Genomic DNA, 23,764 nt, shown 5'->3' on the forward strand with positions numbered 1-23,764 from the left:
AAACAGAAAGTTGAAAGTGGTGAAAAACTAAAGTATAAAAAAGTAAAAAAAAAAAATGTAAAAATCAAAAAAAGAAAAAAAAATTAATGTTAAATTTTTTTGTAAAGTTAAGTGTTAAGGTTTTGTGGCATTTGTTACTGTGTTTTGTAAAGTTTAGTCTTAATGTTTCCTGACATTTTTTAATGTTTCGTAAAGTTAAGTGTACGTACGTACAAGTTTTCTGCCGTTTGTCCTCCTACTCTGCCGCCACTTTCGGAGATAGCCTCACTCGAAAGGTAAGGTTCCACATTTTACTACATACGAACGTATGTACGTACAGTATTTCTTGCATACCATGTACACTAATACACTTTATTTACAGGTACTATGTAGCACATATTAGTAGTACGTATTAAGTTAGGTATTGAATGGTTCAATTTGTTGTATTTCATTGTTTATTGGTCAATTTAGCATTATTATAAAATTTACAGAGGTGTTTTTGTAGGGCTTGGAACGAATTAGGCAATTTACATGTAAAATGCGGTTCAAGATACGAAAAGCTCAGGTTACGAAGGCCGCCTCGGAATGGATTAATTTTGTATCCTGAGGTACCACTGTATTATTATCATTATTATTGTTGTTATTTCCATATTATTTTCCTATTATTATTATTATTATTATTATTATTATTATTATTACTTATCATATTTTATCGCCATTACCAATGCCGTGAACATTCACTGATGAATAAGCTGTTTCTGTATGAAACCTAGGACTAACTGTTTCCGTAAGAAAACTAGTACTGCTATCACTACTACTACTACTTTTTAATAATGCTTTACTATTTTATCGGCTACTTTATTGCTACTACTTTACTACTATTTCTACTACTTTATAACTGTTTCTATTTCTGCAATTTTTTTTACTAAATATTCCTCTTTTTTTCTGATATCCTTATATTTTTTTATTTTTCGCCCATGAGGTAAAAAATAATCATTGATATATACACAATGTTTTCACATAAGAACATAAAGGAAAAATATAAATAACATAAAATTTAGTGGGAGCAAGTGATGATTGACATACTCACGGTCGACGGGATCTCATGCGGTATGCAAGCATTTGCAGCAATGCAACAGGCCGATGGCGAAGGGGTTAAGTTGCGTTGTGACATCATAGGATGTGACGTCAGAGAAGACAAGATAGCAGATGTGTCTGGCGGATATAAACAATAACACCAGGAGAAGGAGAGACGTGCGTGTGCTGTTTGGTTGGTAGGAGAGAACTCTCTGTCAAGTAGGAGTTTTTGTTGTGGTGTTGTTCGAAGGTTTAAGCTGGAGTATGCTGGTGTTGGAGAATGCGAACAGGTGGGTAGATTATACATTTGTGTAAAGAAAGCAAGATTAGGCTAGGATAAAATTCAAACTGGTAGCAGTGTGTGGTTGATCAAAGATGCCTGGATCCGACAGTGAACAAAGGGAGACTAGATAGAGAAGGAAATGTCCGAGATTTAGCAGGATACAAGAAGAGTACAAAGATTGGAAAGGTTGCATTTAAAACTATGTAAACTGCATTCTTATTGCATTTTTCATAAAAAAAAAAAAAAAATTCAAATATTTATTATTTTGCATTTTTGGAGTCATATTTCTTCTGCCAGATCAGCGTTGTAAACGTCGCAACCCTGGAACATGCGTCGTAAACCTGGAAATAATTTCTGATAAATAAAATTGAAAAGCGTTGTAACCTCGGAATGTTGTAATCCGAACCCGTCGTAAGCAGGGGACTGCCAATATATGTGTGTGAGTGTGTATTTACACAATGACAAAAACTGAAAGGAATGGATGCATGATTATATGTTGCCTATAAATAATTGAAAGTAATATGATGAAAACTGTAAATCATTAGTTTGATATGAAATTACCATGGGGAAAATGTTTTAAAAATGACAATTGCGCAGTTTGGTAACAGAGGAACCGAAAGGAGGCACACCATGAAGAAAGAGGGGAGGAAATAGATAAGTTGTGGCCAAGGTTCAGCAACTGCCTATTTCCATTGGGACACGTGAGTCAAGGTCGTTCAAGACCTCTCAAATTCCCTTTCCCAGATAATCTCCTTAGGTATGCACCTTCATTGCCACTTTTCTATAAAATATAATAATTATTGTTCTCTTATAATTTCTGATGGTTTTTTTTATATGAAATATACCTCCGATATTCAAAAGTAAATTATATCATTATTCAATATGTATACTTTTGAACCGCTTTAGTATAACTTATAAAACCTAAACAATCGCATTATATAGATGAGTGACAACACTGCTTTCTTTGTCGGATTTTGGAAGTGCACATCGTAAACAGACCAAATTAACAAGGCTAAATTTTAGCGTATAATGGATAGTTCTAGGCAAAAATGTTGATAAAAGTAAAGCTGTAAGGATTTGCGCTCTGAGAAGAAAAACAAAAGACAACAAATACATTTACTTTGCTCCATGATTTTTTCATGATAAAAGTTTGTATATTTGTTGTGTATATACTGTAATAAAATATCACAGTTTTTGCACAGATGGGATTCAGTTGTCATTTACTGAGTAAAAAAACAGGCCGAGGAAGAACGAGACATTTTAATAAAATACTGATGATAATATAAATTAACGGAAAATGTAATCACGATTGAAATGATATGAAAAACATTAAGGATAGTCATCAGAATAAGTATCATATTAGCCAGGATGTAAAATCTTTTAAATCTGTCTTGTATGGTGAGTTAAAACTATACAATGAAAATTGCTTTTTCTTACGTTACTTTTAAAAGATTTCTAATTATATTTGACGATAGTTCTAGGCAAAAATGTTGATAAAAGTAAAGCTGTAAGGATTTGCGCTCTGAGAAGAAAAACAAAAGACAAACAAATACATTTACTTTTGCTCCATGATTTTTTCATTGATAAAAAGTTTGTTGTATTGTTTGTTGTGTATATACTGTAATAAAATATCACAGTTTTTGCACAGATGGGATTCAGTTGTCATTTACTGAGTAAAAAAACAGGCCGAGGAAGAACGAGACATTTTAATAAAATACTGATGATAATATAAATTAACGGAAAAAATGTAATCACGATTGAAATGATATGGAAAAACATTAAAGGATAGTCATACCAGAATAAGTATCATATTAGCCAGGATGTAAAATCTTTTAAATCTGTCTTGTATGGTGAGTTAAAACTATACAATGAAAATTGCTTTTTCTTACGTTACTTTTAAAAGATTTCTAATTATATTTGACCATAACATTCATAAATGTCACAATTATAATAATAGACCATTTAAAATAATAAAGAGGAAGAATTTTGCTGATTCTTGGTGTGGTAAAAAAAATCGCACTTATAAATTTTATTTCCAATAACTTTATGTTGCTGTTGTTCTTACATATTTCACTGAAGAAAGAATAGTCTGATCATAATCTGTGTGCGTAAAATTGAGTGTATTTTATCAGCTTTTCAACCATATATGATTCATATGAAAAGGATGACAGCAAGAGAAATCACACTAATTTTTACAAATATTTCTGTAGTTGTCAACATCTTTTAAGCAGTACTGTCTCTGACCGACCTGGACCGGAGGAGCTACCTGCCTGGGCTCAGAGGAAGATTGGAAAGGTTAAAGAGATAGAAAGTAATCACGTCCTCTCTTAAAGGTGGTAGGAAAGTAACCGACAGGTCACAGGAAGCCAAGGGCATTCTGGCAATTACAATGCCCGGTGACCCTGTACAGATGCCAATAGTCCCTGGATCACACTAGTTTTTTATCAATTCTACCAGTTTTCCAGCTTGGCACTACTATTATCCTTATGTTAAGACCAAAGGTTTGTTTTGTATATCAACAATTGAAAATTGAGACAATGTATGATAGCTGAAAAATCAACCATTCTTCAGCCTATATTTTTTAATTAACTTTTGCTCTTCATGCTAGGCTGCCTAAGTTATCTCTACTCAGGCAAACAGTCTACAGCCAAGCCATGCTAGGTTAAGTAAACAATGACGCTTCTATACCACTAGTAGCAGATTTTCTACTTACTAAGTAGAAATCAAGGAAGTAGTTAATCAATTTGATTGGAAATTCACTTCTGTAGCAAAAAATTATGAACTTTAATCAGATCTTAATAACAAAAAAATAAAATACTAATCCTGAGAGTTATAAGTTTGAAGATTACTCAAAATCAGCGATAACACATCACTGAAATCTGGTTAGATAACCAGCAAATGATGGAAAAAGCTGCTGCAAAAGTCTTATCCGATGTTTACATCAAGGATGGCAGAAACAGCATTAGGTTGTCTGCTGAGTTGTTCCTGGTATTCCTATTAGTGGGCGGGACTAGCCAAATCACCTGCAGTAAACTCTGAAGCGTCACCTGCAAATTTTGCAATTAAGCTGCCATGTAAGTTGAAACTACATATAGCTATGTAATTACTTGGTAAGTTACTTACATAAAACAATTAATTTATAATAAGTCCAATTAGTGTAAAACTAAACCCGACTAAATCTTATGGAGAGGAAAGGACATATCAGCTAATACCCAAGCACACATGTTTATGGATCCACAGGTTTCTCATGGTTCACTGTCACACCACCTGTGTGTCTACCAACCTATTCATAATTTGACATTTGCTATTGGTTTTAGTTGGACAATAAATAATATGTTTAAATGTTGGCAATGACCTGCATTCTCTGCCTACAATGATTGGGTCATGTTAAATATTAGCATATACAAAATGTAACTATAACTAAAGAATACAAGCTCTTGACTTACAGCACAGGTTGTTGCAGTATTGGTGATGACATATTTTGGACGGCTGTAGTAGTATACATAATAATCATTCTGTTCTTTCATTTGAGGAATTATTGCTGTCCCATTAATGAACAAATTTTCCATGCACCCCGTAAAATTTGTTCGAGCCTTCATGCCTTCTTGGATGTTAGGAACACCCCCAATGTAGAGCTGAAACAAACAACACAAACACTTGTGTTACAAATTCATAAAAAGCATTAATGCAAATAAGAGGCAAACAAAAATAAAATTTAATCAAGGTATATTTGAAGTAGGATGTTATTTAAGGTATACATTTGGTATCTGAACTTTCAAGATAGGCAGTTATAAGCATTTCTAGGGGTGGTTCTAACTATTTGTGGGTTTTAAGTATTCGCAGGGGTGTCTGGTGCACATCCCCTCGCCAATACGGGGGGAACACTGTATTCCCTAGTTACAGTCATGTACAGCATAAATAAGAGCATTTGTACATTTTCCTTCGGTATAATATTTACAAAAATGAATAAACAAATGCACAAAGCATGAACTATGGCACAGAGTAATTTCTGCTTTCTACAGGAGTTATAGAATTTCATAAGGTGAAATGGAAACTTCTTTCACTTTATAACACTACAGCAAATCTTCAAAAATACTCAATTCAAGATTCACTTTGTGTAGCAAATATGTAATGCATCTCATATATATATAAGTCTAATATTTCTGTAGAGTGCTTCTTGTTAATTACTTTGAAGTTACAAATATCTTGGCCTGATAGCAACACACGTATATCAAACTTACTTTTCTGTTCAGATCCAGTCTTTTAAAATCTCCTCGAATGATTTCATCTATGCGGACACGATCTACCAGGAAAGTTACATTTCGCCCCTCTCTACGTATCTCGACATCATGCCAAGAATTATCATCAAGCAATGAGCCAACTGATAAGGATGTCATCAATTTGGAACCTGAATATTAAAGACATTATAGAAATATATCCAAACTAAAAAGTAAAAATTAACTTAAAGAATAATCTCAATATGACAAACCTTTCTAAAATGTAATAGAACTCATGATATTTGAAGACTACTGATAATCTCTTGCAGAGATCTTCGACAATTATATTAATGTTTAATTCTTGGACTGTTCAATTTTCTTAAACCTTAACAGATTACAAGCAGCTTACTTTTTCCTAACTTCTATTATCATCATAAAACCACAAGCCAATTAATTTTTTTAACCTTTCAAGTTTAGACATAACTGCACCATTCACATATCCTGTTACATTCTAAACCATGGAAATAATTATTCATAATTTCATATACCAGCAAGAACAGATTTCATTGAGTACCTGGCAGCAGTAACCAGGGTTACCAACATCTTTGCATTTTAGCAACTTTAAGCTAAATAAAGTTCATTGTAGCCAGTTCTAAAGTTGTTGTTTTACTTAGTGACCATTCTAGGATATTATGATTAATAAACACTGTGTAATGTATGCTTATATGCAACATGTACATTTATATATAACAACTGCCTGGTTTTATAAATGTAACCTAGCCAGTGGAGGAGGTATGATCTGCAGCTTGATGAGTATTAATACCAGCTACATACAGAAACAATGTTTGAGTGCATGCAACTCATTCTAACTATAATTTGCTTGATTTCATAACAGTAACCTGTCGGTTCTGAAGTCAACTGCCAACGCTTAAAAATAAAAATGTTCAACAGTGATAAAACCCTAAATGTACCAGAATGCTGATGCATAATGATGCACTTTTTCATAACCTCATTACATTTGCTAACATGTTTTATCACCATATTTCTTTAATTGGAGAGATTAATAACTTTAGTGCCATTAGTGACGAATCTTTCACCTTTCATCAAACTTTCCTTTTACAATCATTATAATTGCAGAGCAAGAGAAAATAGTTGTGGATTTTAATATGAAAAATTAGTAAAACCCAAAATATAAACAATCTCTTGATTCTTGTAATCTTATCTCTTAAATTTATCAAACACGAATACATTTATAATATGAAAAATTTAATCTAAATAACTGGATCCAGGAAATAACTGATCCAGGAAGGGGATAACACTGTGACATCTTTAATTTCATTTACTTCTTGCCAATTATTCAACTCTGGGTTTTAGTATTGTTCTAACCTTGACCTTACCATTTGAAACTTGCCCTTACTATTTGAAACTTGTTCATAGACAAAACAAACATGGGTCTTAACATTAGGATAAATCTTCTAGTGCAAGCTGGAAAACAGTAAAAAACAATATAATTGTACATGCAAGGAATTGGTGGCTTCTGGAAACACAAACGAGGTAGGTGACACCACCAACCCAAGGTTGATCTTGTGATGGCTTCATTAATTTTCTACTGCCTTTGAGTGAGGACATCTTGCTCTTTCTCTCCTCTCTCTAAAGGCAGTTTTTTCTTTGCCTGTGTTTTTCTCTTCTGTTTTAGTGTACAGGCAGTCCCCGGTTATCGATGGGATGCTGATAAGCGAAAACCGCCATTAACCAAAACTTGGCAGTTTATGGCATCACGTTTTGGTCAATGGCACCTCTGTTAGGTATGTTATAGTGCCATAACTCTACTATCAGCACCTTATGGTGCCAATAACCGAGACTTGGCCTATTATGGCGCCATAACTCACCGATTTTATGGTGCTAGACAAGCGCCATAAAACTGGATCTTCCATTAACCAAGGACTGCCAAGTTTTGTGTGACTGTGAGAAAGTGTTGTGGGTATCATGAAATCCCAAAACCCTTCTACAAGTTCCAGTACTAGCTCCTGTAAGACTTGGAGTAAATGTCCTGGTGTAGGAGGCTATCCTTGTTCACGTTTCCTAGCCTCCATGAGTACTGATCCTTATTCAGCCTGCAGTAGGTGCAGAGCAAATGTATATTATAGTAAAGATAATCCTTATTCAGTATGTAATTCTTGGTGTCCTGGGCAATGGAAGAGGTTTGCCGAGAAGGGGCATCATAAGAGGAAGATGCACCATCTTTGGATGGCCCCTCTTATCAATCTCCTCTTGATTCTCCTCTTCATTGGCTAGATCTCTTCCAGTTGCTTTTCCCCTTGATTCGTCTGCAAGTTTTGGGAGCAGATTCGGGTGATTGTATATCTAATGTTGCCCCGTCTCATCCTTCAGGGAGGGGGGCATCACCATCTTTATCCTTAATTCCATTATCGAATTTGCAAAAGGCATCAAGTGTTTGGCTATCATTAGGCCTCTCAGGCATACCAAAATTAGATGGTCTTTTGCCCCACTTCATGTCTTCCCCCATCCCAGAACTGACCCCGATAGCTGTATCAACCACCCTAGGTCTCCACTATTTGGGGTCACATTCTGCGACATCTAGTGGGACACCTATGGTATGAACCACAAATTATTGTGGGTAACCTTTTGCCCCACCTAAAATGTTACAACAGCAACCCCACACAATTTGTTTTCCCAGGCTCTTCTATGATGTTATCAGCTGTTCCAACTGCTGACTCCCTCATTCAAGCGGTGATGGAGAGACTTGACTTTATCATTAAAGAGAAGTGCAATCTCTCTTGTAAGAAGAAGAGACATGGTTTTCTTTCTTCTTCATCATCGTCATTGCCTGCTTCTCCTGTAAGGTCACCCATCAAGCATTAGAGGATTTTGGACTTTGTTTCTGATCGAAGAGCCAAGGAAAAAAAGGAACATTCCTACTTTGAGCCAGGACAGCCACATCATAGCATTGTAACAAAACCATTTCTCTGCCACAGACGTTCATCGTTGTCGGGGTTTAGCTATTATAGATAATCGTGTCCCTAGTCCCGACCACGGCCATTGCATTCCCACAGACATTCAGCATTGCAGGAAGTCTGGTACAGTAAACTCCCCATATTCGCATTCTGTGATGGACCACCTGGCGGTTTCATCAGGAGATGTGAGGACTCCGGTAAATGACACATCTGTCCATCAGCCGCTAACCCGCAAGGACTCATCTTAAAAAGGAAGTTAAAAGAAGAGCCTCTGTCCCCAGTTTGTCCTGTGAAGGTTTGGAGGAAGGACGACAAGGCTCCAATCAAGAATTCTCGTGTATCAGATCCTCCTGATAACGTCCGTTCAGGTGGGGGGGGGGAGTCTAGTCGCTCCAGGTCTTGGTCGCCCAGAGGGGCTTGTGATTCCTCTCCATAGTTTTACAACCGAAAATGCCTGGGCAGGCGTGACCACATTCAGTGTGGTTTCCAGATCTGCTGTCACTGCTATCAGTGGTTCCGAGGGAGATAACCCTTTTGCACAATCCACTTTGTCAACCTCGTGTAGAGGTACCATCGGTTGACAGTTCCCTATCTCTTCATGGATGAAGACTATCAAGTACCTCCTGCCAGCAAGAGGCTTTTCTCGAGGAGCAGCGACTCAAATATCGGGATACCTTACAAAGTCTACTACATCCGTGTACAAGGGGAGATGGGCATTCTACTGTGATTGGTGCCCGTCGATGGGGTTGTTCTCCAATCGGAACCTCTGTTCAGCATATAGCTGATTTCCTAATCTTTCTCACATCACAAAATTATCTTTCGGTTTCTGCCATGAAGGGTTACAGGGCTGCTTTGGCTTTGGTTCTTCATATGAAGAATGTGGACATATCTACATCTTGGGAGATATCTATGCTGATTAAAACTTGAGCAGTAGTGTTCCCCTAGGGAGCTCAAACCTCCTGCCTGGGATCTAATAATACATACAGTATAGAGAGAGATATCTGGTACTGAGTAGCCTTACCCAAGCTCTTTAACCCTTAAACGCCGAAGCGGTAAAAATCAAAACCTCTCCCGAATGCCGGGCCGGTTTGGAGTGAGCGCGGAAGCGGAAAAAATAATTTTTTCAAAAAATCACAGCGCGCTTAGTTTTGAAGATTAAGAGTTCATTTTTGGCTACTTTTTTTGTCATTGCCTGAAGTTTAGTATGCAACCATCAGAAATGATAAAAATTATCATTATCATATATAAATAATGCGATATATGATATCGCAAAAATGAAATTTCATATATAATTGTATTCAAATCATGCTGTGCGCAAAACGGTTAAAGGTAACAAGTTACTTTTTTTTTCGTTGTAATGGAAACTAAATTGCGATCTTTTTGGTATATAACACATTGTAAAACGATAAAAGCAACACAGAGAAAATATTATCACAAAATGATGCATGAATTCGTAACGCGCGGACGTAAAAAAATATATTTTTTTTAAATTCACCATATATCTAAATATTGTTATAGAGACTTCGAATTTGTTTCAAGATGAAATTAAATGATGGAATATTACGATACTGTAAGAGTTTTAGCTTACAATTGCAGTTTTCGACCATTTCGGACGAGTTAAAGTTGACCAAATGTCGAATCTCTTTTATAATTCTTTTTTTATATGCAATTATTTCGGAAATTAGAAAAGCTACAATCTTCAAATATTTTTCTTTTTATTCTACATGAAATTGCGCACATTTTCATATATAAAACTCTATGAAATGCCTAATATGAAACGGAGCAAATTTTCCGAGAATGTGATGTACGCAATTCTGAGATTTATGGCGGAGAATCCGCGCGCGGAGGGAAGGAAAGTTTTTTTCATAAATTCACCATAAATCGAAATATTGTGCTAGAGACTTCCAATTTGTTGCCAAATGAAGGTAAATGATTGAATATTACTAAAATATAAGAGTTTTAGCTTACAATTGCGTTTTTTGACCATTTCGGTAGAGTCAAAGTTGACCGATCATGGTTTTTTTTCTATTTATCGTGATTTATATGCAAATATTTCGAAAATGAGAAAAGCTACAACCTTCAATTATTTTTCGTTGTATTCTACATGAAACTGCGCACATTTTCATATATAAAACTTTATGTAACGGCTAATTTAAAATGGTGCAAACATTACCACAACCGCACGTATGATTTTTTCGGAAGAGTTACCGAGCGGACGTAAGGAAAATGTTATTTTTTTCATAAATTCACCATAAATCGAAATATTGTGCTAGAGACTTCCAATTTGTTACAAAATGAAGGTAAATGATTGAATATTACTAAAATATAAGAGTTTTAGCTTACAATTGCGTTTTTTGACCATTTCGGTAGAGTCAAAATTGACCGAAGGTTGAAAATTTGTCACTTATCATTTTTTATATGAAAATATTTCAAAACTGATAAAAGTTACAACCATGGGTTGTTTTTAGTTGTATTGTGCATGAAATTGCGCACATTTCCATATATAAAACTTTATGTAACGGCTAATTTTAAAATGGTGCAAACATTGCCACAATCGCATGTATGATTTTTTCGGAAGAGTTACCGCGCGGACGTAAGGAAAAAGTTTTTTCATAAATTCACCATAAATCGAAATATTGTGCTAGAGACTTCCAATTTGTTGCAGAATTAAGGTAAATAGTTGAATATTACTACAATATAAGTGTTTTAGCTTACAATTGCGTTTTTCGACCATTTCGGTAGTCAAAGTTGACCGAAGGTTGAAATTTTGGCACTTATCGTTATTTATATGGAAATATTTCAAAACTGATAAAAGCTACAATCATGACTATTTTTTTGTTGTATTCTAAATGAAATTGCGCACATTTTCATATATAATACTTCATGTAACGGATAATTTAAAATGGTGCAAAAATTATGTCAAAGTGACGAAATAATTTTTGAGATGTGTCACTGATACTTTTTAGTGCGATAAGAGCGCGCCTGCTTAATGATTGTAAACAAAACAACGCCTTGATCCGTGAACTCCCAGCATCCCCCAAGGTGCGTGATTCAAAAGTTTTCGGCTGGTAGGCCTATAAGTATTTTTCCGCGAATTTTTAAAAAAACTTTTTTGAGTCGACGTATGGTACGTCCATTCGGCATACGGGGGACATTTTGACTCGACGTTTAATACGTCCATTCGGCGTTTAAGGGTTAAAAACCTTTATGTCAGACTTCAGGTAGACACTTGGCACTTGAAGACAGCTTTCCTGCTAGCCTTGGCATCATCAGAAAGGGTGGGCAAACTCCTTGGTCAGTCTTATGATGTCAAACATACCAGGGGGTTGGGGGTTAATAGCCTTCAAATTTGTCCCAGAATTCATGGCTAAGTCTCAAAATCCTTCAATTCAGGATGCCAGGTTGACCTCCTTTTCTATCCCTTTGTTGGGAGATTTTTTTTACAACAAACCACACAAATTACTTCTTTGTCCCAACAGATCACTAGGTGCTTATCTAAAAAGAACTCTAACACCTCAGACCAGGGTGTCAAAGACTTTTTATTAGCAGATGTGTTAAAGAATGCAATCTTCGTTCTGGCTGTGAAAAGTGATGAAGAGTGCCTACTCCTCATTTTCAGTGTCTACTTCCAATATTGTGCATGCAAGAGCACATGACATTAAGAGGACTAAGTTCCTCCTTGGCATTTAAGAAGAATGTATCTGTTCACAGAAATTTGAATGCTGGTTCATGGCTTAGCCAAACCACTTTCACTTCCTACCTGAGGGATGCTGCCCACAGGTCCTTGGACACTTTTTCCTTGGGTCCAGTGGTGGCAGTTTGTATCCTATCTAAAATGTTGGTATGATAGTGAAATGAATGAGATGACTGGTCTCTCTTATTTTCCACTTTCTTCCTTCTTCTCTACCTACAGGCAGTATGAAGATAGTGCCATCATAAGCTGGAATTGGCTTGATACAAGTTTGTGAAGCAGTCATGCTGTGAGAGTACACATTATTAATGTAAGGATATCTTTCAGTAGCAAACCCTTCCTCTCTCTAGCAAGGAGAGAGAGGAATGTTGACAAAAGTATATGTAGGTGGCTACATTGGTTTGTTTTTGGAACAGATAGTTCTTCATCTTCCTCATATAAAATGAATTCTGGCATTGTACTAATAGCCAGTAGTCTGAGCCTTAGGTACACATATCTAAAGGTTCAAAAGCTTAGGTATTTTACCTTGGGATTCTCTTCCAGGAAGATTGACCAGTAGGAACATATGACAAATTTTTTATTAATTTGTATTTTTCATAACTAATAAACCTGTCATCTTAACATTTAATGCACACCTCCAGCCACCATCTGTCAGTTTCCCCTGGAGTGGAGATTAACCGACAAGGCTACATCCCTCCTAACCAAAAGAAGGTTGGACAACAAATTAGCACTGAGGTGGCCAAGGTAAGAGATGGCCTTAGCACCAGACTGCAGCAACCTGATAAGGGAGCGCGAGGTAACGAAATCTTCATCAGAGCAACACGATGCTATCCTGGCCACCGCAGTAGACCATAAGTCCAGCCACAACACAGTCTGGAAGACAGAAGCAGCAGTAGGCTTCATAGCAGAGGCCTCTTGAGAAGTCAATGAAGGGCCCTCAGCCCTTACCTGATCCAGGGTCAAGCCAGGCTTTAGATGGATCGCATCTGAATTAAGGTGACCAGGCATCAATTGAACTACATTAGCAGAATAATATTTCCTATGCTGCATGAGAAGAGGTGGGGAGAAGCTTAGATAACCTATTACAGCGCAGGGAGCCATCCCAGCCAGAGATCAAAATTTTAATGTGCTGCAAAATTGATTGTGCATGCCCTGAACAAGGAAGCTCAAATGCAGCTTTAGCATCCTGCCCTGGACCGAGCAAGGCCTCTATACCCATAGGGGTCATAGAAGACTGAATCTGTGTCCTTCCTGAAAAGATTATTAAACTCATGAATAAGATAAATAACCTCCAAAAACGAAGACAGAAACTCTTGACTCTCACCTTCCTCTGGCTCCAGCAAAGGAGAGCAACGAATCAAAGCAGAAGGCCTAAATGAATCCTCATCCTTCCCTAAGAGCACTGGAGAGGCTTCCCTTGGAAGCTGGACATCATACCTTCCTATGGCAGGACTAGGACCTCGAATAATGGAAGATCCCGAGAAAGAGGGCTCAGGAACATGGTCAAGCAATCAATCACATGAACATCCTTGAGCCGAACCACGTACACGCTCGTGATAACCTCGTTAATGGTTGTGTGAAGATGAAGACTCACATACATGATCAATTCAAGGAAGGTCCCCAACTCTGGAAGGTAACATACTTGATCGACTCAATGAAGGTCCCCAACTCTGGAAGGTGAACGATGCAAGTGGGAACTCCTTGAGGAACGAGAACGTGAAAGCCTAGGCTTCTTGGACACAGGAGAAAGGCTGACCTTCCCATCACTCAGAGGCAAAGAAGCCCTACTAGGCTGAGAGACACTTCCACGGACCCAAACCACCTCACATCTGCGACTGTCCACAGCCTTACGATTCCCACTACAAACACGTTTATTGGGAGGCAGAACAGGAAGAGAAGCAACATCCTCTGGGAGAGGAGAACTAGAAGGTGCAGGATCAGCGACCTGAGTATTAAGCGCTTTTAACCTCTTAATTGGAGCCTTATCATCCTTACAGAAAACTTGAACAGGGTGAGGTGATCGATAATCAGCTTGAAGACTAAGGAGAGTAAAGGCCATCATGAACTGAAAAAACGTACATGTGCCTGCAAGGGTGAGACACGTCCGTGCTGGGAAGAAAGCGAAACAATTCTCTCACTCTCTAAAGACCAAGCAACAGTCCTGAATCCTCTAACATCTGACCCAAGAATGAGGGGAAAGAGGAGAACCAGATGGCGGAGAGGAAGGAGCCCTCCTTCTACGACACTTCTTGCTAGCAAGTACAGGATATCTCTCGCCTATCAACCACCACTTGAAGGAACGTCTCCGATGGCTCAGCAAGTGACTGTGATGACGTCAACAGATGAAGATGGTAATGATGCCATAGCAAAAGACTGTGGAAGAGACAACACCACAGCCAACTTCATAGGCTGAGAGGATGTTGGGAGTGATGTCACAGCATTTTGAATGGCAGTGCGAGTCGATGACCTCACTGGTGGCAAGATAAGAAAGTGTCATGATTGTTGATGGTGTCCTGTTAGGCGGTAGCACACGAGAGCCAAAGTAGCAGAGACCTGGAAGAGGGGCGGACTGCCAGGGGGACCGGATGAGGGTGGCGATCAGACATGATGCACAACATTAGGCCATACAAGGAGGGAGAACCCCTTAGGCCTAAGGATGCCCATACAGCAACCATCTACTGCGATTCCGTATTTGAAACTGAGGATGAAGATGGAGTAGACTCCTCCCTCCCGGTACTTTCAAAGACAAATCAATGGAAGAAAAGAGAGGAGACAGGGCATTAAAAGTAGCAGAGGGAATATTTCTGAAAGAGGACGCCGAACTGTCCACTCGGGCAAGCGAGAAACCTTCCCAAGAAGGACAAGTAGATACTTTATGGAGCTCCCTATTCTTGTAGAAAGCCTTCCACTGTGACAGGCCAGAAACAACACTACGGGGCAAGGGTTAGCAATGGTACAACAAATGGAATTGTGGCGGGATCACACGCAAAGTACCAAAGCAAGCAAGCTCCCAACAGTTGTTTTAATTGTACCAGCTGACAAATTTTCCCACAGTCACACTTTCCCCTTCATGTTACTTTTTACACATAGGACAATTGGTTTACTGAAACACAGAACACACAAAACAACCACAGGTACTCACCTCAGACTCCAAATACACAGGGCTAGGTGCTGTGCTGTTCGCTGGATATAGGTTAGGCTAGTCGAGAACACAACTTCAGCAAGAATCACAACACAAAACAACCAACCAAGAATTACAACCATACAACAACTTAACAACCTGACAAATCACGGCACAGACGAACACCAACAGCTCGAAACAACACGACCACCATACAACAACTCGAACTTAGCACGACAAACCCACCAACCCCAACACTTGTCCCAACCGCCACCTCACAGACACCAAAACACACAACCAGTACAAATAACCTCTTCAACTTCACCACAACCAGACACATGCACAACACTTTACAATATCAAAATCAAGCTAATCACACCAAATAACACTGGCTACTTCTGAATCAGATCGACAGTCTTTTGCGACTTCTTGACTCTCTTCCACTAAAGTAATGGACGCTCGCCACTGATCTTGTTTGAGGGCCCTCATGCATTCTCTGTTACATCGCCATTCACTTCATGCAAACCACTTATCTCTTCCACTACTACCCTCCAAAATCTCAATCACTATTTCAGCAACATCATCTAGCTCTGGTCCCAATATCTCCCCTATTTCTGCTACCAAACCACTCAGTTCATCCATACTTCTGTCAAGCTCTTGCACAGAATTATCCATCCTATCAATTACCTCCTTACTACTTGGTTTCCTTCCCACTGAGGTCTCACTTATCCCTGTTAACTCAAACCCACATACACTACAAGTATCATTCATTCCCTCAAAGTCATCCGTTTTACACGCTTTATCAACCGTTTGCACCCTACCACTAACACCATTATCATGCCGTTCATGCTTCTTCCTTCCATTCCCTTTCTCTACATTATTCTGCTTTCTTCCATACTCAACCAACAATAACTGTCAATCTCCCAGACCCATTTGTTTACTGACACTCGGCTCATACTCACTTTCAACCACTCACTCATCCACACACACTAGAGGACCCACCTACCTGAATCCCCTTAACCCTTAAATGCCTATTGGACGTATTATACGTCGACTAAAATTGTCTGTCGGGTGCTTAATTGACGTTCGATACGTCGACAACAAAAAGTTTTTTATTCGCAGAAAGATACTTATAGGGCTAGTTTGTGAAAAATTTTAAATCACGCGCCTTGAGGGATTCTGGGAGTTCACGAATCAAGCTGTTGTTTTCTTTACAAGCGTACCAGGCGCGCATGCACGAATTTCTTTCTTCACGCACTAAAAAGCATCAGTGACACATCTCAGAAATTCTTTTGTCACTTTGTCTTAATTTTTGCACCGTTTTATATTAGCCTTTACAGAGTTTTATACAGTGGTAATTTGAGATACGAAATTAATCAGTTCCGAGGCACCCTTCGTATCATGAGTTTTTCGTATCTTGGACCGGATTTTACATGTAAAATGGCTAATCCGTTCCAAGCCCTCCAAAAACACCCCAGTAAATTTCATAATAAAGCTAAATTGACCTATAAACAATGAAATACTACAACAATTTGGACCATTCAATACCTAACTTAATACATACTGCTAATTACCTGTAAACAAAGTGTATTAGTGTACGTACATGGTATACAAGAAATACTGTACGTATGTAGTAAAATGTGGAAACTTACCTTTCGAGTGAGGCTATCTCCGAAAATGGTGACAGAGGAGGAGGACAAACAGCAGATACGTACGTACACTTAACTTTACTAAACACATAAAAAAATGTAAGGAAAACATACATAAACTAAACTTTACGAAACACATTAACAAAACTAACGCTTAACTTTACAAAAAACTAAAATTAAAATTTTTTTTTGTCTTTTTTTGATTTTTACATTTTTTTTTTACTTTTTTATACTTTACGTACGCTTTTTTTTTTTTTCTTTCAAAACTTCAACTTCATCACCACTTTCAACTTTCTGTTTTTTAGTATTACTTGGATCTTCCTTTTTGCTTACTCCTACTAAAGGCCACTTTAAAAAATACCTATCCAAGGAAGATTGCTTCTGCCTACTTTTCACAATGTTCCTGAAACGACTCGGGCAAGCCTCACCGAACTGCGCAAGCATACGACCTGTGTAAGCCTTTTCGGGGTGTCTTTTTTTTCTACAAATGATTGCACTTTATGAAAAGCAGCTAGAACATCCTTAATTTCTGCCGTTGTCATAGGGTCGTCGTCCTCCTCCTCGCCGCTGCTAGAGAACTCCTCTTGAACGATGTTATGTTGCATGGCCTCCAACTCCTTCAGGTCATCCGTCATAAGCTCCTCTTGGTGCTCCTCGAGAAGCAAGGACGACCAGCCCCATGGACATGCCGAGTGCAACGATCTCGTCAAGATCTGGTTGCAAAACAGTTTCAGGATCGTCAACTGTTTCTGAATCTGCAGCACCAGCTTCGCCAAAGTCGAATCCCTCGAAGTCTCGGGCGGATACGGCATCAGGCCAGAGTTTCCTCCACGAGGAATTCAAGGTTCGCCTCGAAACCTCCTGCCAAGCTTGGTCAATGAGTCGGATGCAAGGTGAGGTTTGTGGTATCGGTAATGTTGTAACATCTCTTGAAAAGATGTTTCGTATACAGCTTCTTAAAGTTCGATATCACTTGCTGGTCCATGGGCTGGAGGAGAGGGGTGGTGTTAGGCAGAAGATAATGAACCTTGATGAAGGAATACTCCGCTAAGATATCTTCCTCGAGGCCAGGAGGGTGGGCAGGGGCATTGTCCAACACCAGCAGACATTTCAGAGGAAGGCACTTCTCTTCCAAGAATTTCTTCACTATCGGGCTGAAACACAGATTTACCCACTCCATAAACAACAGCCTCATTACCCAGGCTTTCGCATTAGCCCTCCACATCACTGGAAGCTTCTCCTTAAGCACTTTGTGGGCCTTGAAGGCTCGAGGAGTCTCGGAATGATAGACCAGTAGGGGCTTCACCTTGCAATCCCCACTGGCGGTCGAACAAAGTGTGAGCGTAAGCCTGTCTTTCATAGGCTTATGCCCAGGTAGCTTCTTCTCTTCCTCCGTGATGAACATCCAACGAGGCATTTTTTTCCAAAAAAGGCCAGTCTCATCACAGTTGAAGACTTGCTCAGAACTGTAGCCTTCCTTGGTCATCATCTTGTCGAACATCTTTTTAAAGGCTTCGGCCGCTTTCGTGTCTGAGCTGGCAGCCTCCCCATGCCGCACCACCGAATGGATGCCAGTCCGTTTACGGAATTTCTCGAACCACCCATGCGAAACCTTGAACTCTGGGGTTGGCATTGACGTCCCTTCTCCTCTGTCGTCTTTGACCTGGGCAATCAAATCACCGAAAATAGCACTGGCCTTGTGGGAGATTGCCGTCTCCGTTATCGTATCGCCAGCGATTTCTTTGTCTTTTATCCAGACAAGAAGAAGCCTTTCCATCTCATCGTGCACGTGGGTCCTCTTGCTGGACAAAATAGTGACGCCCTTGGAAGGTGTAGCTGCTTTGATGGCATCCTTCTGCTTAAGGGGACCGTCCGCTATGGTGGATGACATGTCAACTTGAAAAAATAAAAAATAGTTATTATTTGTATCTATGCAGAAACATGCCATGCATGCTTTCCAGAAGTTTCAGCCAATTATTTTTACAAATAATGAAGATATAGCGGTTTTTAAATGATGACGTCATCGTAACTGCGTTGTCTGTATGACTGAGTTTGACCGGATCGTTTTTGCGTGTTTATTTTTGCATATATACAGCAATTTTTTCAGATTTTTTTCGAAATTCTCATACATCTGGTAGCAATGAAACGTGGTGTGAGAGGCCAGCTGCTCAGAGCGGTTATTTATAGGCGAGACTCAGAGAATGACTCAGTTACGCCACAGACGTCAAAGTAGTTGTACGCACTTACGCACTTGCGTTTGGTTACTAGCTATTTACGTTGTTTTTATAACTTCTTAGTGAACTTATAGCAATGCCGAAGTTACCTAAGATCAAGAAGGCTGCTCAGCAACTAAGGCTAGCAAAATTAGCGAAGACCAGGAGTGTGCTGAAAGAAAAACACGAAAATTCATTGTTATCAGCTCTCCTCATTGTCTCATGTCGCGCCGTCAACATCATTGTCTCGTGTCACGCTTAGGGTACTAATACCACTTTTAGGGGGAGGACCAGGATCCTTGATGTAGAAATCACGGTACAAAAAGGTACAGGGAACCTGGTCTCTAACATTCTGCCAGCTACATATCAATGTACTGGAAGCTATGGCAGTGTTTCTTACCCTGAAAAGGCTACAACCAGCCAAGAAGTCTCATATCAAGTTGGTATTGGACAGTGCGGTAGTAGTCCACTGCATAAACAGGGGTGGCTCCAAATCGAGCCATGTGAACCATGTCATGATAGGCATATTTGCCTTAGCAGACAAGAACAAATGGCACCTGTCAGCCACTCGCCTAGCAGGAGTCAGAAACGTGGTGGCAAACGCCCTATCACGATCCGTCCCGCTAGAATCGGAGTGGACATTGGACAAGGAGTCATTCAGATGGATCTGTCAACAGGTACCAGGACTTCAGGTGGATCTCTTTGCCACAGAGTCGAACCACAGACTCCCTTGTTATGTGGCTCCCAACCTGGACCCTCTGGCCTACGCCACGGACGCTATGGCTATAGATTGGAATGTATGGAAGAGAATTTACCTCTTTCCTCCAGTGAATCTACTCCTGAAAGTCCTGAACAAGCTCAGGACGTTCAAGGGTCACATTGCACTAGTAGACCCCAATTGGCCCAAGAGCAATTGGTTCCCTCTACTATTGGAATTAGGACTCTGGCCTCAACGGATTCCCAATTCCAAACTGACGCAGTTGGTTCAAACGCGGACTGTGTCCGCTTCCTCAGGAATTCAGAAAGCCTTAACTTTATGGACTTCATGAAGTTTGCAGCTCAGAAAGATGCCAACATCGATCCTCAGAACATCCTGTTCTTAGAATCTGACAAACAGGAATCGACTTTGAGTCAATATGACTCCGCAGTTAAGAAACTAGCTATATTTTTAAAGGACTCAGATGCACAAACCATGTCCACAAATCTGGCCATATCCTTTTTCAGAACCTTGTTCGAAAAAGGTTTAGCAGCTAGTACAATTACTACTACTAAATCAGCACTTAAGAAGATCTTCCAATTTGGTTTCAATATATACATCTAACAGATTCGTACTTTTCATCCATTCCAAGAGCTTGTGCAAGACTTAGACCATCTGAGAGGCCCAGGACGGTCTCATGGTTTTTAAACGATGTCCTTAAATTGGCTTCTGACACTAATAATGACATGTAATTATATAACCCTCTTAAGGAAAACGTTATTCCTAATAAGTTTAGCCTCAGGCACCAGAATTCCTGAACTGTTGGCCCTTTCTAGGAAATCAGATCATATTGAATTTCTCCCTACAGGAGAACTACTTTTCTCACCAGATCGTCAATTTCTAGCTAAAAATGAGGACCCACAAGATAGATGGGCTCCATGGAAGATTGTCCCACTTCCCCAGGACCCATCCCTATGTCCAGTTAATTCTCTAAGAGCATATTTAAGCAGGACTGCCCTGATATCTTTAGGCCCCTTGTTCATTAGGGAAAAAGGCGGTACTATTTCCCTAAAAGGGATTAGACAACAAATTTTGTATTTCATAAAACAAGCTAACCCGGAATCCTTTCCAAGGGCACATGATGTTAGGGCAGTAGCCACCTCCACTAATTATTTTCCACATATGAATTTTGACGATCTTAAGAAGTACACAGGCTAGAAATCTCTGACAGTATTTAAGCGCCACTACTTGAAGTCTTTAGAGGCCCTTAAATTTCCAGCAGTGGCAGCCAGAAACACAGTTTCCCCTGACATTGCATAATTAGTAATAAGTAGTTATATAGCCTATGTCTCTCTTACATCTCTCTCTCTCCTACCTGCCTCAATAGCATTCTTGCCGTAGCTCGGTCGTTACCGGGTTCACACTTTACCTTGGATAGCACTTTCTGTATATATTGATGATTTGTACTGTATATCGTTGTATCTGGGTCTATTTTCCCTTGTGATGATTTGTTACTGGTGGGTGTTATTGGAACCTTTGTGGGTTGTTTAACCCCTCTGTGTAGATAAGTTAGTTTTAAGGATCATTGAAACTCTCAATTACTTGTATTTTGTTGTTTATTGTAATAATTAATTACCTACATTATAGTATTTAACTCTAATCGAGTTTTAATTTACCTGTAATTATTGATTATCTACACCTTTTCCAAGCTGGTGGAGCCATTTTTCTGGCACTATTTCATGGAGCGACACAGGCTGAGCCCAGAAAAGGGATTTTGACGAAGGAAAAATCTATTTCTGGGCAAGGACCTGTGTCACCCAGTGAAATCCCACCCCACTTTTCTTCCACACCCTATTTGGCCCAGCTTGGGTGCTATCTACAGGAATGAAAACAAAGGCGCTAGTTGTAGTAGTAGCGGGTAGCGGGGCCTTGGATCGGCTCCTCTGTAGATGAGGGATATTGAGGAAGGGAGAATCTAAATGGCAAGGGACCTCTGGTAGTGGTTTCCACTCGCCCCAGATACCATACCGACACCTTTATAAAAGGTGAGCGAGCCAGTTTACTCTGGCATTACTATTTTTAGTTTTTCTCTGGTAATTATAACAATATTTTACCTTAGAAATGAACACTAAAGGAAGCATTTCACTGGGCGACACAGGTCCTTGCCCAGAAATAGATTTTTCCTTCGTCAAAATCCCTTTCTTCTTCCATCTCACTTATTGTAACTTCGCCCATCATGCTCTTAGTTTTTCTCACAATTTTAATAAGCTTCTTCATATCCTGAGTTGTTCCTTCTTTAAATGCTTTACTTAATTCGCTAACATCATATGATATTTCTGGCATCGTGTGTAGTGATACCCAATTCAGCTGTCCTACCACTGATCTATACTCAGTTAACTCCTTTTGTTCTAGCACTCTATTACCCGTATATCTTCTAGCCTCTGGTTCTCTTATGGAATTTATATACTGCCACTGATTAAGGGAAAATCTATTCTCCTGCTCTATTACTACTCCTATATACTTGAACCTTTTACTCTCTTGTTCTCCTACTTGCAATTTCCCTTTCAATTTCCCAATCGTTTCCTTTAAGAACCCTTCAGTTCCTCCGTAGCAAAAAACCTCTATGTGTGTACACAAAATGCCATTCAATTTATTGTCCTTTTTCCAAAAGAATATATTAGGTTCTACTATGAGATTCAGGGCCTCTGTAACACGGTTTTTTCGCAATAACTTTTTATCAATGCATTTCTTAAATATAACGCTTATTCAGAATACATATTATATCAACATAAATTTTGAGTGTATTCTGCACTACGTAGGGTGAATAAATTTGGTACTTATAATGTAAAAGTGACCTTTTTTGAAGACGGGCCAACTTACTCAGAGGAAAGGTTTCGAACGCACTCGCTACGTAACTTATGACATCATTTCTTCCCTCTTTCTCGATGGATGATTGGCTATACGTAACGAAGGCTAAACCTCTGGCAACAATGACATACAAATTTAAATACAAGCAAAGCAGTACACCTTTATGAACTCTGGAACCTCCCCACTGATAATTGTCATAATGAACAAACCAACAAAATATGTTAATAAATACAAAAACACTTCGATTATTAGTCTAACTCCCAAAATAAGTTTCCAAAGAAATTACAGTCTACTTTAAAGGTCACAATCAGATTGACAAGATGTAGGGAATAGTTGGTAATTACCAAAAACATAGTAGACAAGCTTGATTTGATAACTGTTATATCCAATGTCAAGCAATTTTTATTTATTGGCTATCTACCTATTTACTGAGAAAAAATAGCCGGTACCGTATATTGGCTTTAAACCTTCACCAATAATTATCGTCAGAATGGTGACTTCATGAGGCTCCACCCACTTTCGCCTCGTTATAATTCAGGATAACACTGAAGGCTACCATGGGCATTGTTGGATTAGAAAATGTAACTTCTGGCTATAAAAACTAATTTCTTGAGTAGTTGTAAGAAGTGCTAAATGATCCTCAAGGATCCCAGCAGTTGGTCTAAACGTTTAATTCATGTATATTACTGCTATACTGTTGCGGCACTACTGCTACAGTAGTATTACTACGCTAGCACTGATACCCCACCCACATCTATGTATCGTTCCGCCATTCATAAAGTCTTTGGGTTTCAGAGCCGATGGCATTTCTGTCTGGTGGATGGGCGGGGCAACATTTAGTCAAAAGGTGTTTATTTACCTTGCTTACGTAATGAATGTTTTTCGACTCTTGGCTCGTAATCATAGGCCATGGCGTCGGCTAGATCATTTTTACTCTATAAAAATTAAAGCTATCGGGTTTAGGTTATTGATAATGCTGACAAAATTTGTGTGT

At 39.0% G+C, this 23,764-nt stretch overlaps 1 protein-coding gene across 3 annotated transcripts in view; it reads right to left on the reverse strand.

Moving 5' to 3' along the window:
* LOC135218416 (neurexin-4-like) overlaps positions 1-23,764 on the reverse strand; it is a 516,193-nt gene that overhangs the window by 373,571 nt on the left and 118,858 nt on the right. For all 3 annotated transcript variants that reach the window (XM_064254722.1, XM_064254720.1, XM_064254721.1), the window contains 2 exons: positions 5,581-5,747; positions 4,786-4,974 (listed from right to left, as the gene is read on the reverse strand). In XM_064254722.1, the coding sequence (XP_064110792.1) occupies positions 4,786-4,974; positions 5,581-5,747 (356 nt within the window). The remainder of the gene's footprint in view (positions 1-4,785; positions 4,975-5,580; positions 5,748-23,764) is intronic.

This window comes from Macrobrachium nipponense, chromosome 9, assembly GCF_015104395.2.
Source record: "Macrobrachium nipponense isolate FS-2020 chromosome 9, ASM1510439v2, whole genome shotgun sequence".
Taxonomy (NCBI): domain Eukaryota; kingdom Metazoa; phylum Arthropoda; class Malacostraca; order Decapoda; family Palaemonidae; genus Macrobrachium; species Macrobrachium nipponense.